At 39.1% G+C, this 18,668-nt stretch overlaps 1 protein-coding gene across 1 annotated transcript in view; it reads left to right on the top strand.

Annotated features, from left to right (window-relative positions):
• The window catches only part of RASAL2 (RAS protein activator like 2), a 236,233-nt gene that overhangs the window by 163,273 nt on the left and 54,292 nt on the right, over positions 1–18,668 (top strand). Inside the window, exon 5 of the mRNA XM_083358697.1 lies at positions 1,707–1,810. Coding sequence (XP_083214823.1) covers positions 1,707–1,810 — 104 coding nt within the window. The remainder of the gene's footprint in view (positions 1–1,706; positions 1,811–18,668) is intronic.

The raw sequence follows: 18,668 nt of genomic DNA, 5'->3' as shown, positions 1-18,668 counted from the left end.
GTAAATACATGCCCATAGAGAAATGTCCAGATTTCTACTGTGGGGATGCTACAATGGTCAGAACTGTGAGAACCAGTCACAAGTTGCTTTTTCAGTGCACTATAATTTGAGACTGTCACTAAACAAATGGCTGTAAGTTGAAGACTGCATGTATCTTGCAAGATGATGTCATACTCCATTAGGGATTGTGTTTAAGGCTAGCTTTTCTAAATAATCTCTGCAATAAAGTATTATACATATGTTTTTACTGTGACTCTGAGAGAACACCTAAAGCGTTTATTGGTTACTTGCCTACGTAAAGCATTTTGTCAAAACGTATTGTTCAAATAACACTTTAATTAGGCTTGTTTTCAGTACCATGGACAACTATAGATATTTCTTAATGACCTTGGCCCTTTATTTATACAGATCTTGCTGGTGTTGTCTCTATACCAGAAATGTCAAACTTGCGACGTCATGTGACGTCATGCAACGTATCGGGACTGTTTTGCCATTGCTGGCAATGGGATGGGCACGGTTTCCGTGTGACGCATCTGACCTGCGGACTGGCAGTTTGACATCCCTGCTCTATACCTTCCCTTTGTTTGCTCAATCATTACTTCTTGATTCTGTCCTTAATTGTTTTGACTAAAATTTTACCTCAGTTGAGTTACAGTTATCTGAATCTGGCTCAGTTGAACAATTGTTTTTTAAATGCTAAATTTGTATGGTAACTGAAATTCCTTTTTTAATTTCTTAATTTTCTACTTAAAAGATACTGAAAAAATACTGTAATATATTTCAAGCCATACAATAATTAAATACGAAATGAAACTATAATATTTAAAACCCAAAGGCATCTCTAAATCATCAAAGCAGCACTTTATTTTTATGAAAAAAAATTAAAAGAGAATTTTCTGTGACTAATAGCCATGTCCTGATGTTTTTTAATGGAAGATTTTGTCATGTAAGTTAGTCTGATAGCCTGTAGAACTAGAGACACATGTTTTTTGTTTTACCTGTTATATATACTGTAAAATTGAGGCTATAGTATGGTATTAAACTGTCTCCGAAATGCTAAGCAAAAATTGACCTAGATCTTAATGGGGTAACAATATTTCTTAATTAAGAATATTTCTTAATTTAATCCAGAGGTTAAAAACATTTTTCTTTTGGTTCAAGGATAAGTTTGTTAAAAGGACTGAGAAAGAAAAGATTGAAGATACTGACAGTGAGGGACAGTTTACCTTATATTTTCTTCATTATCTCAGAGTCATTTATATTAAGATTTGGTGAGATTAATTCCATTAAATTTAATTATTAAATTAGAGCAAATATGAGATGTGATTCACCACGTTGCTTCTTATTGCCACAGACTACCAGTCAACACCACATAAGCATTCCCTCTTCACTCCTTGGCCTTGTTTGGCAATTCTCAACAAATCTATAGTGTTATTCCATTTATTTTGCAATAATGTTTTTTTACTGACATAAACCTGTTTCTCTGATATTCCTAGAGAGTTTTAAGATATAACCCAGTTTTGTCCTCTGTTACTGATTTGTTTGAACTCCTACCTGGGGCAAATATAAGTCCTATCATCACAATTACCATTGTCTTAGATTGAGTTGCATAATCCAAATATTACCAAAGCCTTTTTTTAAAAGAGAAGCTACTTAAAAATACTAGTTCTAGGTTGTATAATTTTCCTTCTTGTGTCTTTTTTTAGGGCTTCTTTAGTAGACGGCTTAGAGGCTCAATCAAAAGAACAAAGAGCCAATCTAAGCTGGATAGGAATGCCAGCTTTCGTCGTCGTGTGACCATTGAAGAAAGGTAAGACTCTTCATGGATGGCCAAAGGGGTTAGTTGTTTCCAAGAATTTGGTGAGGTATATTAATCTGCATTAGTACATATAAAACCACTAAAAACTGAAACTTTTTTTTACCAGAAATGTTCAACTTAGGGTTTACAATCTACAATTTAAAAATCAAGGAAACCTTTGCCATTGGTTTGTATGACATGTCTCACTCACTGACCCACTAAAGCCTGATGCAAGCTCATGAATTGGTTAACTTATTCCCAAACGGCAGCTGTATTGGTGTTTTACTTCACATGCAATGAAGAGTTTCATGGCACCTTAAAAGTTTACAATTTTTTATCATAGTAAAAAAGCTTTCCCCTGATGAAGTGCATAAAAATCTTTACCATGGCATGGTAATTGTTTTTACTGGAGATGATATCACTAAGTTAAGTGTTGCACTTGATCAAAGACTTACAAAATGCTAAAGAATATATTAGTTGTCTCCTGGACAATAGCATCTTTGATAGTGAATCCTGAGTACATAAAGCTTCTTTTAAAGATAAATTAATATTGTTGTACTTCCAATATACTGTATGTATGTATCAAGAATACTTTTTAAAGTGTTTATTGTGGTCTTTATAACCATGACCTAGGTCAAGAAACCTAAAACAAGACCAGTGACTTCTCCTGGTCTCTTCCAAAACAGAAAAGTCTCCTGTCAAGCACCACGGAAATCAGGAGATTCAGGCAGTTCAAATGAGTATAAAGACTTATTGCAAGCTTAATCTCTACAAAAATCTGATCTATTAATGGTCAAGGGAAATGAGCGGGAATAAGAAGGTATTCAAGGTGGGCTGGACTTAGATCTCTTGCAGGCAAGCAGGGGCTCAGTAACATTGCATAGCCCAGCAAGGTGGCAGTCCTTGGGCAATCTTCACTTCGTTATGAAATAGCAGGCTAAACTTAGTACTAGTAAATCCTAGAAAAAAGTACTGGCAAATCTCTTCATATTATTGACAAGAAGACAATATGGTCATGTCCAGGAGTTGAATTCAACTTGACAGAGAATGTATCAAAAACTTATTACTTTAGTTTGAAAACTAGACAATTTTCAATAATTATTCCAAAATTATTCAGTTTTACATTAATGGATGTTTGAAGAGGAACGATTATGATAAAAAGAGGAACTAGAGGAGTGTTGTTTTTGCAGTAATTGAAAAACCAGACTGATTCAGGAAGCTCTAGGATAAATAGAGGCTTCAGAGTTTATATAAAAAAAGGCCTGACTTTCGTTTGTAAATTGTTTAGTATTGTTACAAATGCTTCATTGTAGAGACATTTTGGCTCCTAATTGTACTTTATTACATTCTAACAGCTGGTGCTTGAATGAAGTGAGTTTTTCCCCTAGTAGTTAACATGAAGGTTCAGCTTGTAAATTTGAATAATGTGATAGCATTGGCAGCACTGATAGAAATCATTAGGGCTCAAGTTTCTGCTGCAGAGAGCATCCATTTCTTCCTGAAATGGCTTGTTTTAGCTTAATGATTGAATGTGTAATATTAATGCATTTATCTCTGATAGTCTTTCAGTCTCCATTCTAATGTTAAAAATAGCTTGCCGTTTCTTAAGTTTTTGAAACATTTCTGGTATCACACACGCACACACACACACACACACACACACACACACACACAGAGTATCATACCTTTGTGGTGATTTCTCACAGGCTTACTTCTCTTGGAGTTTAATACAATTAATCTGTTCTCAAATATTAACATTGCTGCAATGCATGTCCCCAAGTCAAGAGCGGATTTTTTTTTGATCCTTCAGAAGTGTTGTTTAACTCAGTGCTTCCTCTCTTTATGAAGAATTGGCAAAAAAAGGAAACGAAAACAGATATGAGCAAGAGGGGTCCTAACCCTTGTAGAAATGATAATCATTTGCTTCCTGGGTGTAAAGATTGCTGTGCCTGATGAATATCTTGGGGAAAATTGTGACGTAAGTTGCAAGTGCCCAAACCAGCTCTCTTTGCAGTTACGACTGTTCATGTCTTAACCATTTGGATTCTCTTCTGGACCAGGCAAGGTCAGTTTAGTACCGACAATCATGTAGCAACAAATGTGTCATGGTTCTGATAGATGAAACTGGTAGAAGAACTTCAAGCAAGAATTCTTCCTTAAAGAACATTTTATTAGGAAACAAAGTATCAGCACTTACATAGTTGAACCCAAAACTGAGATTCCCTCCCCCCAGACACAAAGTAACAAGTTGCAATTCCCACCCCATAAAAACTGTCATAAATCACATTCCCCAATTAACACAAGCTTTTCTCACTGGCCCCTCAGCCCACCAAAACCTTATCAGACCATGTCCTTGAGTTCCCACACTTCTACATTGTTATGGCTAGCTAAACCCTCAAGCATTTGCCCCATCCCTCCTTCTACATCTGAACTGTAAAAGAATAGAAAAGGCACATTAGAAACAAAAGTAAAAATGGCTGCTGATTCTCAGTTGTCAGAGTGACAACATCCATTGTCACATCAGTTTTCAGGCTTTATTCAAGGCATAGAGTCATCTCAGCCTTGGGAGAAAGGAAATGGAATGATAAGGGATTATAGCATGGTACACTTTGGCTGCAGAATTCCATTCACCTTCCGGATTGAGGGAGAGATTTCTAAAGCATGAAGAATTTATCTAGCAGTGTAGAAAGGGGAGAAAATGTAGCTAAATCTCATTTACATCTTGGTGCAGAGTGTAGAATTAATTATATTTTAGTCATAAAAGCTGTGCAGATATGCCTTTCCCCCTCATAATAAAGAGTTATTATTTTTGTTGGACTAGGAATCCTTCTTGAGGCCTCAAGATCACCTCTTCTTAAGGGGAGGGAACTTATATAGCACAAGATACCTGCTAGTATGGAGGCTACCTCCACTGATAGTCCCGATAATGTTCAAACTATTTGTGTAGTGCCTCCTGCTGGTCAATAACTAATATAACTTCTTTAGATATTTTTCTTGCAAATTTGGCTTAGTATTTCTCGGTAATTTTTTGTACTTTGCATAATATTGCTTAGTCCAAGACAAAAAGTGAGAGAGAGAAAGTGTACTTTTCCCTAGTTTCTCTTCGGACATAAACTAGAATTCTTTAAAAAAATATGGCCGTGATGTTGTCTGATTATTGAAGTTCCAGTCAAAAATTATTCTGAACAGCTTAAAATTTCAGATGTATGGTAAAAATATTTTTTTAAAAAAATACAGTTGTAAACTTCAAATTAAGACATGATTATAGTCATCATGATACAATATCAACTGTTGTTTACAGGGAACAAACTTAATTTATTTCTCAAAGAGCCAGACTTTAATAGTCTTCTGAAAACAAAGCAGGATGAGGCCATTCAGATTTCATAGGAATAGTAGTCTAGAGAAATGAGAGCAGCAGTGGAAAAGATCTACCACCCATGATCCATGATAATAACAATCTCAAGAGGTCTGGACCTGGAGTGAGCCCCCTCTTCAAGACATTACACATTTTCTTGAAATCTCCAGTTATACAAGAACTGTGTGGTAGGTATCTTAAAATGGTGCCCCTTTAGAACAAAAATCATGGACATTTATCAATGTTACATGAATCTTAGGAAAATACTTCTTTACAGATTACATGAAATATAGATGCATCTCCTCTGTGTGCATGTGTGTATATTGGTGTGTATTTGTAATGCATAATCTATCTATCTATCTATCTATCTATCTATCTATCTATCTATCTATCTATCATCTATCTATCTACCTACCTACCTACCTACCTTCTATCTATCTAACACATTTTTGGAACCTCACCTCTTGCTCATAGGACAACTCTGAGTGATGTACAATAATACATATTCACCAGGCTTCTGGTTTTGTTCAGTAGCGCAGCAGCTGAGGAATCGTGGGGCTCTGTACCCTTCAGCCACTTTTTCTTTGTTAGGGGACCCTAAAAGAGCCTAAAGTTGCCTTGGAGAGGCGACAAAGAAGGAGGGGAGCACCGCTGACCATGGAGAGATGGCGCTCAATCTGGTTATTCGGGAAAAGCCCTCCAGAAACCAGCAGAAGAAAGGCTAGCTTCACTCCAGTGTCTAGCCCAAGCTACAAGCAGCCAAAGCCAAAGAGCATTAATTCAAGCTTGATCGTAAACAACGTGTTTGGAACTGGGTAAGAATATCAATTCTCTCTCTTCTGCTTGATATTTGATTTCCTGGAGAGAAAAAACACTGAAAGTGAGAAGGAGGGGGACTCCTGCCCCACCCTCCCACAGAAGGAAGCAGCAAATTAAACTTTTATGGGAGACAGAAATATATTGAAATGAAATGAATATAAAACTTAAATATTAAACTTAAATCTGGATAAGTTTGAAACTGATGGAATTTGTTAAGATTTTCTTTTCAAAAGATTATTGATGAAAACAGAAGAAAGTAATTGTTTGTTTTGAAAACTGAAAAAAATTAACTGGGGTTGACATCTAGTGGTGGATGAAAATATACAGCTATAGTTGCTCTAATACAGGAATTGGCAGAAAGCCCAGAAAAAAGATAACTTGTTTTTGTAAACTTCAATGTCTTAACTAAAAGAGAACAGCTATAACAAAGAAAAGAAAACATTTTAGACTACCTACAAGGTGAGAACTATAAACCTTAAAAAAATATTCGACCTTCCTGGATTATAAATACTTATTGAACAGTAACTCTAAAGTGTTTGCAGAGAAAGGAAAACTTTAACTTTTGGCTATCATGAAACATCAGAGATCTGCAGAAAGAACATATCAAGAAAAAACAGGAGGAAATGTATGTTACATTGCAACTGATTCAAACGACAATGATTTCAAACACCAGGAAATTAAAAACAACTTTGAAAATATAAATGAGCACATCTTCAATTTAATTTTACAACAAAAAAATTAAGAAAAGAGAAAAGAGAACGATCAGATACAGCAGACAACGGAACATAAACCAGAGGAAAGAGATTTAAAGATTGAACCCAAAAATGGAAGGAATTATGACTTAACCCAGGCGGAGAAAAACTTGCAGGAAATATAGGACATGGAAAAGTTAACCTATACTTCAAGATTGCAAAGTAAGTCTGAGGACAAGAAAAAAGATTTGACAAAATGGATTATAGAGCTGTCAGGAGAACTATGAGAACTTGAGAGACAAAAAATGATAAGACACATTAAGAAAGAAAGCAAAAGTTTTTCAATGAATACGGAGGGGCGAAACCCTCCCACAAAAACATCTTACTGAATTTGTCTCCTGTACCTACAACAACATCTACAAGACTATGGGAAGACTTTTTGGTCCAGTGGAGCATACACATTAGGGAAGATGTTTGGCAAAAAATAAAAATAAAAAGGCTAAAGTTAGAATCAAGAAATTAGATGATGGGATTTATCAGATGGAATATCTAAAGATTAAATACTTGTTTGAATATAGTTTAAAAAATAGAAAAATGTTGGATATAAATGTATTTTAGTTTAAGAGGGATGGGTCCCTCAAGTAACATAGTATTTTCCCCCTTTTTTATGATATGAGAAATATAATAAAGATGTTGGGACAGTTTATATGAGGGAAAAGCTTTAGATACTTAAGTGTAATTGATCTTGAGAAAATCTCAATTGATAAAAATGTTCTGAATAGATTCAAAAGATTAGATGATTGGATTTATTAAATGGAATATTTAAAGATTAAACATTTGTTTGAATACAATTAAAAATAATAGAAAAATTCTGGATATAAATGTATCTTAGCTTAAAAAGGACATGTTTCTCAAGTAGTATACTATTTCTTCCCTTTTTTCTTCTCTTTTTTTTAAGATATGAGAAATGTAAAATTGTTGGCATGGCTTGTATGAGGAAAATGACTTAAATATTTAAGTGTAATTAACTCTGAGAAAATCTTAACTGGTAAGAATGTTTTGAACATTGTGGGGAAAACAAATCTAAATAAGAACTTTGAAAACAGGATCTATGATGAGGTAATTAAGATGATTAATTGGAAAAGAACTTTATATTGATGTGGTTGTTAAATATTAGGAAAATGTTTTTTTTTTATTGAAAAGTTTTAAAAAATACAATTTTCCTTTAAGAAACCCCCCTTCCCCCTCCCTCCTCCCCTCCCTACCTCCCCCCTATCTCCCCCCCTCCCCCTCTCCCTCCTCCCTCCCCTGCCTCCCCCCCTCTACTTCCCCTCCTCCCCCCCTCCCCCCCCCTCCGACTTCCCAGAGCAAAATACAAGGTATATATCTAAAAAGCAATCATAAACAATCATATACTAACAATTATAAACTCTAAAATCCATCACTCTCTAGCTTATATAAAGTAAACCAATCCTTAACAATACTAAATATATATAAAAAACTAAAATAAAAGAAAACTAGCATCATTCCCATCTATGTTCTTCCACATTTCCCTATTACCTAAACATATTCTCATTTACACATCACAAACACCTATCCCTATTAACCTCTCTAGCCAAAATAGACTATAATAGATAGTTCTTACACAAATTAACCCGCATTAACCCACAAAACTTTCTTCCTCTTCCTCTGTAATAAATTGTCCATTAATTCCAAATTAAAGATTCTGTTACCATACATATCATCCCAAAACTTTTAAAAACACAACTACCACTTGTCTATAAGTATATTGTGGAAGTTCCATAGATTTCTGCTGGTCTTATTTTTTTGTCTTTTTTGAGCGTTTTAAGGCAGCACGCGTCACCCTCTGTTCTCTAATATCATCCAAAAGAGTTGCAGCTTGAACTCCTCCTGTACCCTTCTCGTCTATCAGTCCATCTTCATCCTCTTGATGTTCTCCTTCTCCAGATCCCTCTGCAGCTTCCAGAAGTGTTGATGGGGTTACATTTAAAACATTGTTGTAAAAGTCATGCGCTTGCTTCACATTACCCAAACAGTACCTTTTGCCATCATACATGAAGCTCAGCCCAGCTGGGATCTCCCATCTGAACCTTATATCCCTTTGCTTGAGCTCTTGCACAAGAAAAATAAAATCCTTCCTTCTCTTTAAAATCTTTGGAGGAATTTCTTTTAGAACCAAAACTTCTTGACCAGCAATCACAACTTTGGTATCATAGGCAGCTTGTATAACTTCATCTCTAACTTCCCTTTTTACAAAATAAACCACCACATCTCTAGGCAACTTTCTCTGTTTAGCAATCCACGAATTCACACGAAACACTTTGTCCATACCTTGTTTTATTTCAGATGCTGGATGATTCAATACCCCCTCAAAAGCCTCAGAAACCAGCTGCTTTAAATCTTCCTTAATATTCTCTTTTAGGCCTCTAATTCTCACAGCAAACTGCATCTGGTAAAATTGGGCCAGACTCTGTTCACTATCCATTTTGTCTTTTAAATCTTCAATTTCCAAAACTTTTGCTTCTAATATAGCATTCTTTTGAGTCAAGTCTTGCACTTGGTCATCCAGCACCTCCACACATTTAGCAACTTTATGCACTGAGGACAAAATGTCTGCCTTCATCTCTCTAAGTTTCTGTTCCATCCTTTCTTCCATTCTCTGCTCCAATTTCTCCAATTTCTCCTCCATCTGTGCAAATTTAGCACCCATTGACTCCAGAATTAACTGGGTATGTCTTTCAAGATCCTTCGAAGTCAATACATCAGGAGAATGCAACGCCTGCAGTAATGATTGTTGTTGCACCGGAGAATTTCCAGCACTCCGAAAAGTTCTAGGGGGAGGTTTAGCCGCCATCTTTTACTTACAATTGTGACGCACTTTCACTTTAAGTTTTAAGCAAAGTCCATCAAGCTTGAGAGTAAAATAAAATAATCTTCTTCATCTCTTCATCTTTCCCTCTTGTACTGCTCTGCCTGCTCTTTTCCTTTCATAGTCTCTCCTTCAAGCAGGGATGGTCGCAGACGCCTGGCTCTGCTCCATAAAGTCCGGAGCAGAGACGCTAGCCAGCTGGGAGCAGCCCAGGCTACGGGGGAGTTCAATCCTTCAGCCGCCCAAGCTCCAAGCTCAGGCGGCCCCGGAGAACTCAACCCCCACCTGGGGGCTCACCCCCTCCTCTTCTCCCGAGGAGGGGGCTTCAAATTCGCCCGAACAGCTGATCGGCGCTGTTTCGGGCGAAAAATCACACAGCTGAGCTGCGGGCAGCCCGGGAAGGCTGTCTCCGGCGCCACGGAGCCACCGGAAGCCCTCAATATTAGGAAAATGTTTATATTTAATTGTTATCTATCAAAACACTAAGAAATGTACTAATTTAAGGTTGGTAAAGAATATTATTGGAAGAAAGGAAAATAAAAGAAAGCTACTATGTGGATTATGGAATTATAGAAATATAAACTCAGATAACAGGCTGTTTACCAAATATTAAGGTGACTATGTTAAAAAAAACAGTAAAATATGCTAAAAATAAATAAATAATAAATATTCACCAGAAGCGAATGCCATGTCGCAGTTGATTCTGCCCATAAATTTAAGGGGACTGGACCAGGAAGCCAGCCTTATAAGTAACAGCCCTCCCTATTGCATAATTCCTTGGGATTTGCCTGTATTCTGTTTGCATAAAACAGTTTTTTTATTTGAGAGTGCCTTTATACGCTAGAGTCATTCTGGCATTCATCTGGGTTTTATGATTTGCAATTTTTCAAAAATAAATATATGGATATATTTTAATGTATTTATTCATGGTTTAGATAGTTTATGAATATTGCCCACAGTTACTGAGACTGGAATGGTCTATAAATACTGTCACATAAAAATTATTATATATTCATTCTCTGCTGGCTTTAAATAGATCACATGGATTAAAATGATCTTATTGCAGTGTGCTAGTATTAAAAAAAAACCTTCCCCTTTTCTTTGTGTCTTAACTGAAAAACAGGAATGAAAGCACAGCAAGCAAATATTAAAATGAATTTGTTTTTATTGCATACAGTTCAAATACTTTAAACCCTTTTTAATTTTCCGACTAAATTTGTTTACCACCAGTCTGCAGTCATCAAAATGCAACTTAACTTGCATTGCCCTATTTCCCAGGGCAGTCTCTACCAAACAGAAATAAATTTTATTTGCAGAATTTCCTTATAGGTTTCCCACCGCTCACTCGTAACACCTGGGAAAGCTCCCTGACTACACCTGAGATTGAGCTTTCTGTAGGATTATTGCATATTTGTGGAACTGATTTCACACTAAAGCGTGGGGGCTGCTGTCCACCTTAGCTTTTAAGAAGACTTCAAAAATGTGTCTTTTTATTAACCTACAGAGTTTAATTTTATGTGGGTGTGCGGGAAAGAGATGGCTAGTCTAAAACTGGATTAATTAATGGACTTGCTTTACTTTTTTTTGTCCTGGCAATGGACTTACTGTGTCTACCAGTTAGAGAAATTAAACTTAACTGAATATAAGCATTTTCATGTTCGATTTATTCTGAAAATAAAAATAACCAAGTCTCTATTTCCATCATGGAATCAGGCCCCCTTCCGTGATAAGAAAGATAGAATAGGATTATTTTCATATGAAAAATAGCTGTACACATTTGTATCTTAGCAGATTTATACGATAGAAACTCAGAAGAAGGCTGCAGCCAACTAAAAAAAATTTTTTGACTGAAATTTGTAGAAAACCTTGCGGTGCCTTGATAAGTAGGAATCAGATCCCTAAATACTGCTTTGATGTAGCAAGTGTTCTCTCCTTTTTGTAAGCTTTGTTTTTGTTTTTGACTTGCCATGAACAGCTGTTCCCAGCTATTTGTGTTTCACACGCACTTTCCAATGTCTTAGAAATCCCCCTGCCATTGCAGGTCTCCCTTAGCAGAGTCTGAAGCAAATTACCCTTCCAGTACCGTCTCATTTTTGATACTGCCTGACATGCTTCAGCTTGTACTTCAGGCATATTTCGGCCTCCCACTCCGTGAAGGATTTTTCAGAAATGCAAGAAATTATATTGAATTGGACACATGTTTCTTCCTCTATGATTCTTGTTTGCTGCTTTGTTTTGCTCTTTATGCAGGTGATAAAGTTAAAATAACGCTGCATTTCACTTGTGAAATTTTGTTCTAAAAAAGAAAAACAAATCACCAAGTTCTTATATTGAGTATATAGGCAGACTGATGATTTTTCTTACCAGCCCTGGAAATTCTTCTTTTTAGTTTGCTTATAATGGGGGAGGGCACAGAATAATGGCTGAGATAGATTGCATATGTCAGTGGCTGCAGTTAAAGCTCAGTGGACAGCTGGGAGAGGTTTTTCCGTCTTGGGATTTATTGCCATGTGAGAATCTCTCTCTCCCCCCCCTCTCTTTCTCTCCCTCTCTCTCTCCCTCCCTCCCTTTCTTTCTCTCTCCTTCTCTCTCTCCCTCTTTATCTCCCTCCCTCTCTCCCTTTCTCTCCCTCTATTTTTCTCTCCCTCTCTTTCTCTCACCCTCTCTCTATTTCTCTCTCTCTCCCTCCCTCTTTCTCCCTCCTTCTCTCCTTTTCTATTTCTCTCTCCCTCTCTTTTGCTCTCTCCCTCTCCCTCTCTCTTTCTTTTGCTCTCTCCCTCCCTCTTTCTTTCTCTCTCCTTCTCTCCCTCTCTTTCGCTCTCTCTATCCCTCTCTTTCTCTCCCGCTCTCCATTTCTCTCCCTCTCTCCCTCCGTCCCTCTCTCCCATTGTCCCTTCCTTCTTTCCTTCCTTTCTTCTTCCCTCCCTTTGTCCTTTCCTCCTTCCCTTCCTCCCTCCTGTTGTCACTTCCTTCCTTCCTTCCTTCCTTCCTTCCTTCCTTCCTTCCTTCCTTCCTTCCTTCCTTCCTTCTCCCAGCGCTGGCCAAGGGCAAGCAGGGCAAGGCCGCTGTCAAGCCCCAGCTCAACAATCAACCGGGGGGGGGGAATCTGCACAGCAACCCGACTACCTGTCCTGCCAGCCACTCTTTGCTCTGCCAATCAGCTGGGAGGCTGAGACTCCAGATTCGACACCGCCAACCAGCGGAGAGCACCGCTGATCAGCTGGGAGGCTGGGACTCCGGATCTGACAACGCCGGCCAGCTGGAAGTCCCAGCGGGTGGCCCTGACACCGCCGAACAGCTGGGAGCGTTGGCAACCTTCTCTTGGGGCCGCCAGTCAGCTGGGAGCACCAGTGCTTTCGAGCAGGAGTGGCTGTCAAGCCCCGGGCTCAACAATCAACCAGTGGGAGGGGGGAATCTGCACAGCAACCCAGCTACCTGGCCTGCCAGCTGCTCCGATCTGTGAAACCATTAAAAGCTTTTATGAGTTTAGGGGTCCAAACGTGATCGAGAATAGCTGAATGGAGGGCTATGCATGCTTTTGGCAAGATGCAAGAGATTTTGAGAAGCTCACATCTGAAACAACACATCCTGTATTTTATTTTAAATATTTTAAAAGACTGGGGGAGAGAGGTAGCTGGGTTGCTGTGCGGATTTCCCCCCCCGGTTGATTGTCGAGCCTGGGGCTTGACAGACGCTCCTGCTCAAAAGCACCGGCGCTCCCAGCTGACTGGCGGACCCGAGAGAAGGTTTCTAATGCTCCAGCTGTTCGGTGGCATCAGGGCCTCCTGCCGGGACTTCTAGCTGGCCGGCGGTGTTGGATCTGGAGTCCCAGCCTACCAGCTGATCAGCGGTGCTCTCCGCTGGTTGGTGTTGTCGAATCCGGAGTCTCAGCCTCCCAGCTGATCAGCGGAGCAAAGAGCAGCTGGCAGGCCAGGTAGCTGGGTTGCTGCATGGATTTTTTTCCCCCTGGTTGATTGTCGAGCCCGGGGCTTGACAGCTACTCCTGATCGAAAGCCAGGTTTTGGCGGCTGGCGAGGCACTCATGCGGGGCTCTCCCAGGGCTGGCAGGCTGAACGGGGACCGGCCTCCCTCTCTCCGCGCTAGAGCAGCACCCGCAGAGGCGGCCAAGGGCAAGCAGGGCAAGGCCGCTCCTGCTCAAAAGCCAGGGTTCAGCAGCTGGCAAGGCGCTCTCATGCTGGTGGGTGATGTGGGAGGAGCAGGCCAATTGCCTTACCGGCACCTGGGACTCCGACGTGCCTTCCTGGCCATGTGTGCCCTGAAGAAGCACCGATCAAAAGTCAATCCGGTTGCTGCACGAGTCCCTGGGGAGGGCGGGGCCTCACTCTGCGCCTGCGCTCTTTGCTTGCCCTCAGTAGGGCTCCAAGCAGCATGTTTTCTGCAAGCAAGTGAGCTGGAAAGGAGCGGAGCACGGGGGGAGGAGGCGGGGGGAGGCGGGGAGGGAGGAAGTCAATACCGCATACCACCAGCCAGGTGCCCGCATACCAGCAGTGCTACGTGTACCACTGGTTGAAAAGCCCTGATGTAGGGAACTATATGTGGCATTTTAAATCAGCTATATTCAGCCTATGAAGAGTCTAATATCATTTTGCTGAATGAATGCTACCTATAATTACCTTTGGAATTATTTTAATGCCTTGCCACTCTGCCTTATAGTAATCATAATTGAAACCTACAATTTAGACTTCAGACTTTAAATAAGTCAGAAGCAGCACATGTGTTTCATATGCAGAGAGCAGTCTGATTTTCAACTCTTCTCTACCCTCTTCTTGAAAACTATTATTGGTTGTCACAGGGCTTTTTTTCTCATAGAACGCTCAGAACGGAGTTCCGGCACCTTTTTTGGATGGAACCTTGTAGGGTAGGCAAGGCGGGTTCTTTGACATGTGAGTTCCGCCACCTTTTTCTTTTACAAAAAAAGCACTGGGTTGTCAGGTTGGGTGGTAGAATGGCATTGTTACATTCCTGTTGTGTGCTGTCTGAACCAGTATGAGAATGAAAAAGATCAATAACCTCAGCAATAGTAAACAGTTAGTGAAAATTTTGATCAACACACAATAAGCAGAGGAACTGATAGTTTCTTAATTTTGGATAGTAATAGAAGAGTTGCTATTGCCAGCACAAGGCAAAGTGCCTAGTTGCTAACAGATTTTAGCTTCTCCTTATAACAGCACCTTGTATCTATATGATCAGAGCAGTCATTCATTCAGCAAGGATGCAGTACACGGCACTGTTTTATCCTGCAGTTGAACAAAAAGGACAGGAAAGTTCTTGTCAATGGCAGTAAATCTTAACAAATCACATCAGTGACCACTATTTATTTTATTTTATTTTATTTTATTATTGTATTTGTGTATCCGGGCTTTTCGGAGGAAAACTAGAGGGCTACAGGATTAGCGGTATAATTTGTGAGCTGTGTATGCAATGGCAAATAAGGATATATAAAATATTTCAATTCTGAATAATTTTCAAGCTCACACCCTGTTTTTTAATTTGAAAAAGTTGTTTTCAGGTTAAAACAGTTTTCTCCAACCATTATGGAAGTGATTAAAGCTATAAAATGTTCTGTTTTGAATCTAAATATGAATATAGGTTCATAGAGCATTAACTAGAACAGACTGGATGCTATTAGTTAAGTCAATGACTTTGCAAATTGGGAGTCACTTTTAGCCTTTTCAGTGGTGAACCAGTAACCATTCTCCAAAATGGTAGTAGGACAAGGACAAAATAAAATGTGATTAAATCTTCATTTAAGAAACATTTAATTTAATAGAGATATGATTATTTGGTCATTAGCTTCTGCAGAGAAAAATAGCAGTCACCTGTTAAGATAAGATAAGATAATCTTTATTGTCATTTTTTTACTGTGGGCACAATGGTGCACATCAAAAATGAAATTTAGCTGCCCGCTCTCAAAGTGAGACACATACATGACACGTACCTAAAACATACTACATACAACATATGTATACACCCACACCCCTACATATACATAACAATAAAATATTAAATACTGTCCAACTTGTATATATAATGGAAGGAGGAAGCCTGAGAGTTCACAGGTTAATGCTGTATGGAATGAAACTATTATTTGTCTCCTTTATCTTATGTGAAAAGATTTTTATAGATCTGGGCTGTAGAATTGGGGAAAATGGGTTAATAATCTGGGTTAAATGGAAATGAAATAAATATTTGGGAGGCCAATGAAACTCTAAGAAATAAAGACAGATATGTTCATGCACTAACTGAACTGTCCTTCTGCTGGTCTTTGTGATGTTCCTGTTTACAACAATTGTGCTTCCTTTGATTAACTTCTGTCTTTGCAGATACAATACTGGTAAACACCTCTTGTTTTTCCAATAATTTCTTTTCTAACAGAGGAAAAGGTCTTTTAATCTACCACCACTGTTGATCATTAGAAACCAGTGATGTGACTTTGGATTATTATCTCCATGCTCAAAGCCAGAAGTTTGGTCAAATTGCTTTCTTAATTGCAGCACTGGGATGTCAGATGAGATTTCTGTTCTGCAACACAATCAAATTATCTTTCTAGATAGAAAGTTACTTTCATTCCAGTGCTTCTTTATGAGTATATAATGTGTGTGTGTGTGTGTGTGTGTGTGTGTGTGTGTATATGTGTGTGTGTGTGTGTGTGTGTATATGTATATATATAAAATGTGTATATATGTATATATATATATATATATATATATATATATATATATATATATATATATATATATATATATGTAGATCTAGAGTCTCGGGTTTCTTCCCGCGTTCCTTTCATCTTCAGAAAGTTGTGGCGACGTTTCGACGAAATCCCATCCGTCATCATCAGGCCGGAGTGTTCCTCCTGCTGGTTCCAGGAGCAATGCATGGTATGCGCATTGCTCCTGGAAGCAGCAGGAGGAACACTCCGGCCTGATGATGACGGATGGTATTTCGTCGAAACGTCGCCACAACTTTCTGAAGATGAAAGGAACGCGGGAAGAAACCCGAGACTCTAGATCTACACATACAGACACCCGCGAGAATCTACGAAAACATATTTAATTTAATTTAATTTAATTTATTAATATTTCTATACCGCCCTTCTCCCTGAGGACTCAGGGCGGTGTACAGGGCAAGAATAAAACACAGAAATGTACAAAAATTAAAAGATAATTAAATACATGCCCGATTAAAATACAATTAATACATAATAAAAACCCAATAAAAATGATAAAAAACCCCACCAATCCCCCTCATGCCAGGCCGGCTTGCTCAAACAAGTATGTTTTCAGATCGCGGCGAAAGGAGCGCAGATCGGGCGCCGTCCGGAGCTCAACCGGTAACTGGTTCCATAGCTCCGGGGCGCCCACAGAGAAGGATCTCCCCCTGGGGGCCACAAGACGGCATTCTCTGATATATATAATGTTTACGAACTAGCAGTATTGACAACTGTTGCTTTTTTTGGGATATGATTTAACAGTATCTAAGAAAATTGTATTTGGTTAACTCATTGCATAAAATTTGAGATTAATATATAAAAAAAGAATTTGAAGTTAGTTTGAAGCCACAGACAGGCTTTCTAATTTGCAATTCAGTCCTTGGAGCCACTGCAAAATCTTGAACACCTCTAACTCTCATGTAGAATGTGACAAGAGGAATGAGAAAATCATTGATTCACTTTTTAATTGTGTACACTGAACCCCGTTAGTAGTATCAGTAAACTTATAGTCGTTGACCAGTGCAAAAACAAAGAAGCCAAATTCTGAGGCAGCAAATGAAAACCATTATGGAACTGAAGAATGATAAAATGGATAAAATCAAAACATGTCCTACTTTACAAATTGTGGTTGATTGGGAGCCTCCCAGAATTTGGTTTGAATAAATGAACAGCATGACAAAACTTAGCCGCATGCAGAAAAATAAAATCACACAGATCAGATAACAGAAGTTGTAAATGAAATGGATCGAGGTGGGCTAAAAATCTTGACTAGATGTGAAGTTAATAATCTAGTGGAGTTTCTAATCCAGTTTCCAACTAATCAGTTTTTATATACTGTATATGTGTGTGGTCTCTGTGTGTGAAATCTATACAAAGAGGATTTAGTATTACTTTGTGGTAATTTCCCTGCCTTTGTACGCTGTCTCTGAAATGTATTTGAAGTGGAGAGAAAATATGTGTTGTGGCGAATTCATAGGGAAAGCTTGGAGCAGACTTTATCTGATAACAGAAGGAAATACAAATTTAAAATGTGGAAGATTCATATGGACTGTGTGTGTGTGTGTGTGTGTGTGTGTGTGTGTGTAAAATTTCCATTTGCAGGATTCCATCTGTGTTTTGGCCACATGAACCTATATATTTTTAGGGATCTGCTCCTTTTGAATTCTTGATCTCTCCATAGGAAGCTAAACAGAGATCAGCAGAGGATATAGCCTGCTTGACACTAAAAAGCCTCTAAGTGGGAAAGATGAATAAAGCTTTTTGTTGTACTCTTCATATCCCCTACTCCGTTTGTCTTGCTCAGTTCTTGTGTCTGTGTCTTGAAGGAACTGGAGGGACTCCTCCCCCTCCCCTTCCTTTGAAAGGTCACACCTTTGCGGTGTTTGCCAAGGGGGCTCCCTGAGCTCTGCCACTGCTGCTTCTCCCTGCTGCCTTCCTTCTCTAATCTCCTTATGGATGCAGCGCCATGGCAACAGACCCAGGGCTGGGTGAGCCGGGCACGTACCAGCAACCTTGTTTTTGTCACCTGAGGGACAGGAGGTAGAGGGTGAGCGATAAGGGAACAGAGCTTGGCTAAGGAGCGTGGCTTTGCTCCAGCAAATTGTTTGCCTTGGCTCTTCTTGGAAGTACCTCTGTCCAGCTCTGAAGCAGAAAAATTGACCCTGTACCTGCCGCTGAATTTGGGCATCGCAGCCTTTGCCCCGAGGAATTCCTCTTCTGCAATGTAGCCAAAGAGAAGGAGGTGTGTGGGTATCAGGACACATGGCACCGCTATGATTTGGGGATGCACAGTCAGGTGGCTGAACAATTGTTTCATGTAGGTGTGCTGGTTATTTGTCTGCAGGGATCTAGCAGTGCAAGTCGGGCTAAAAAGTTATGCTTGT

This window comes from Vipera ursinii (assembly GCF_947247035.1).
Source record: "Vipera ursinii genome assembly, chromosome: 3".
In the NCBI taxonomy this organism is placed as follows: domain Eukaryota; kingdom Metazoa; phylum Chordata; class Lepidosauria; order Squamata; family Viperidae; genus Vipera; species Vipera ursinii.
This window is presented reverse-complemented; position numbering and strand designations above follow the sequence as displayed.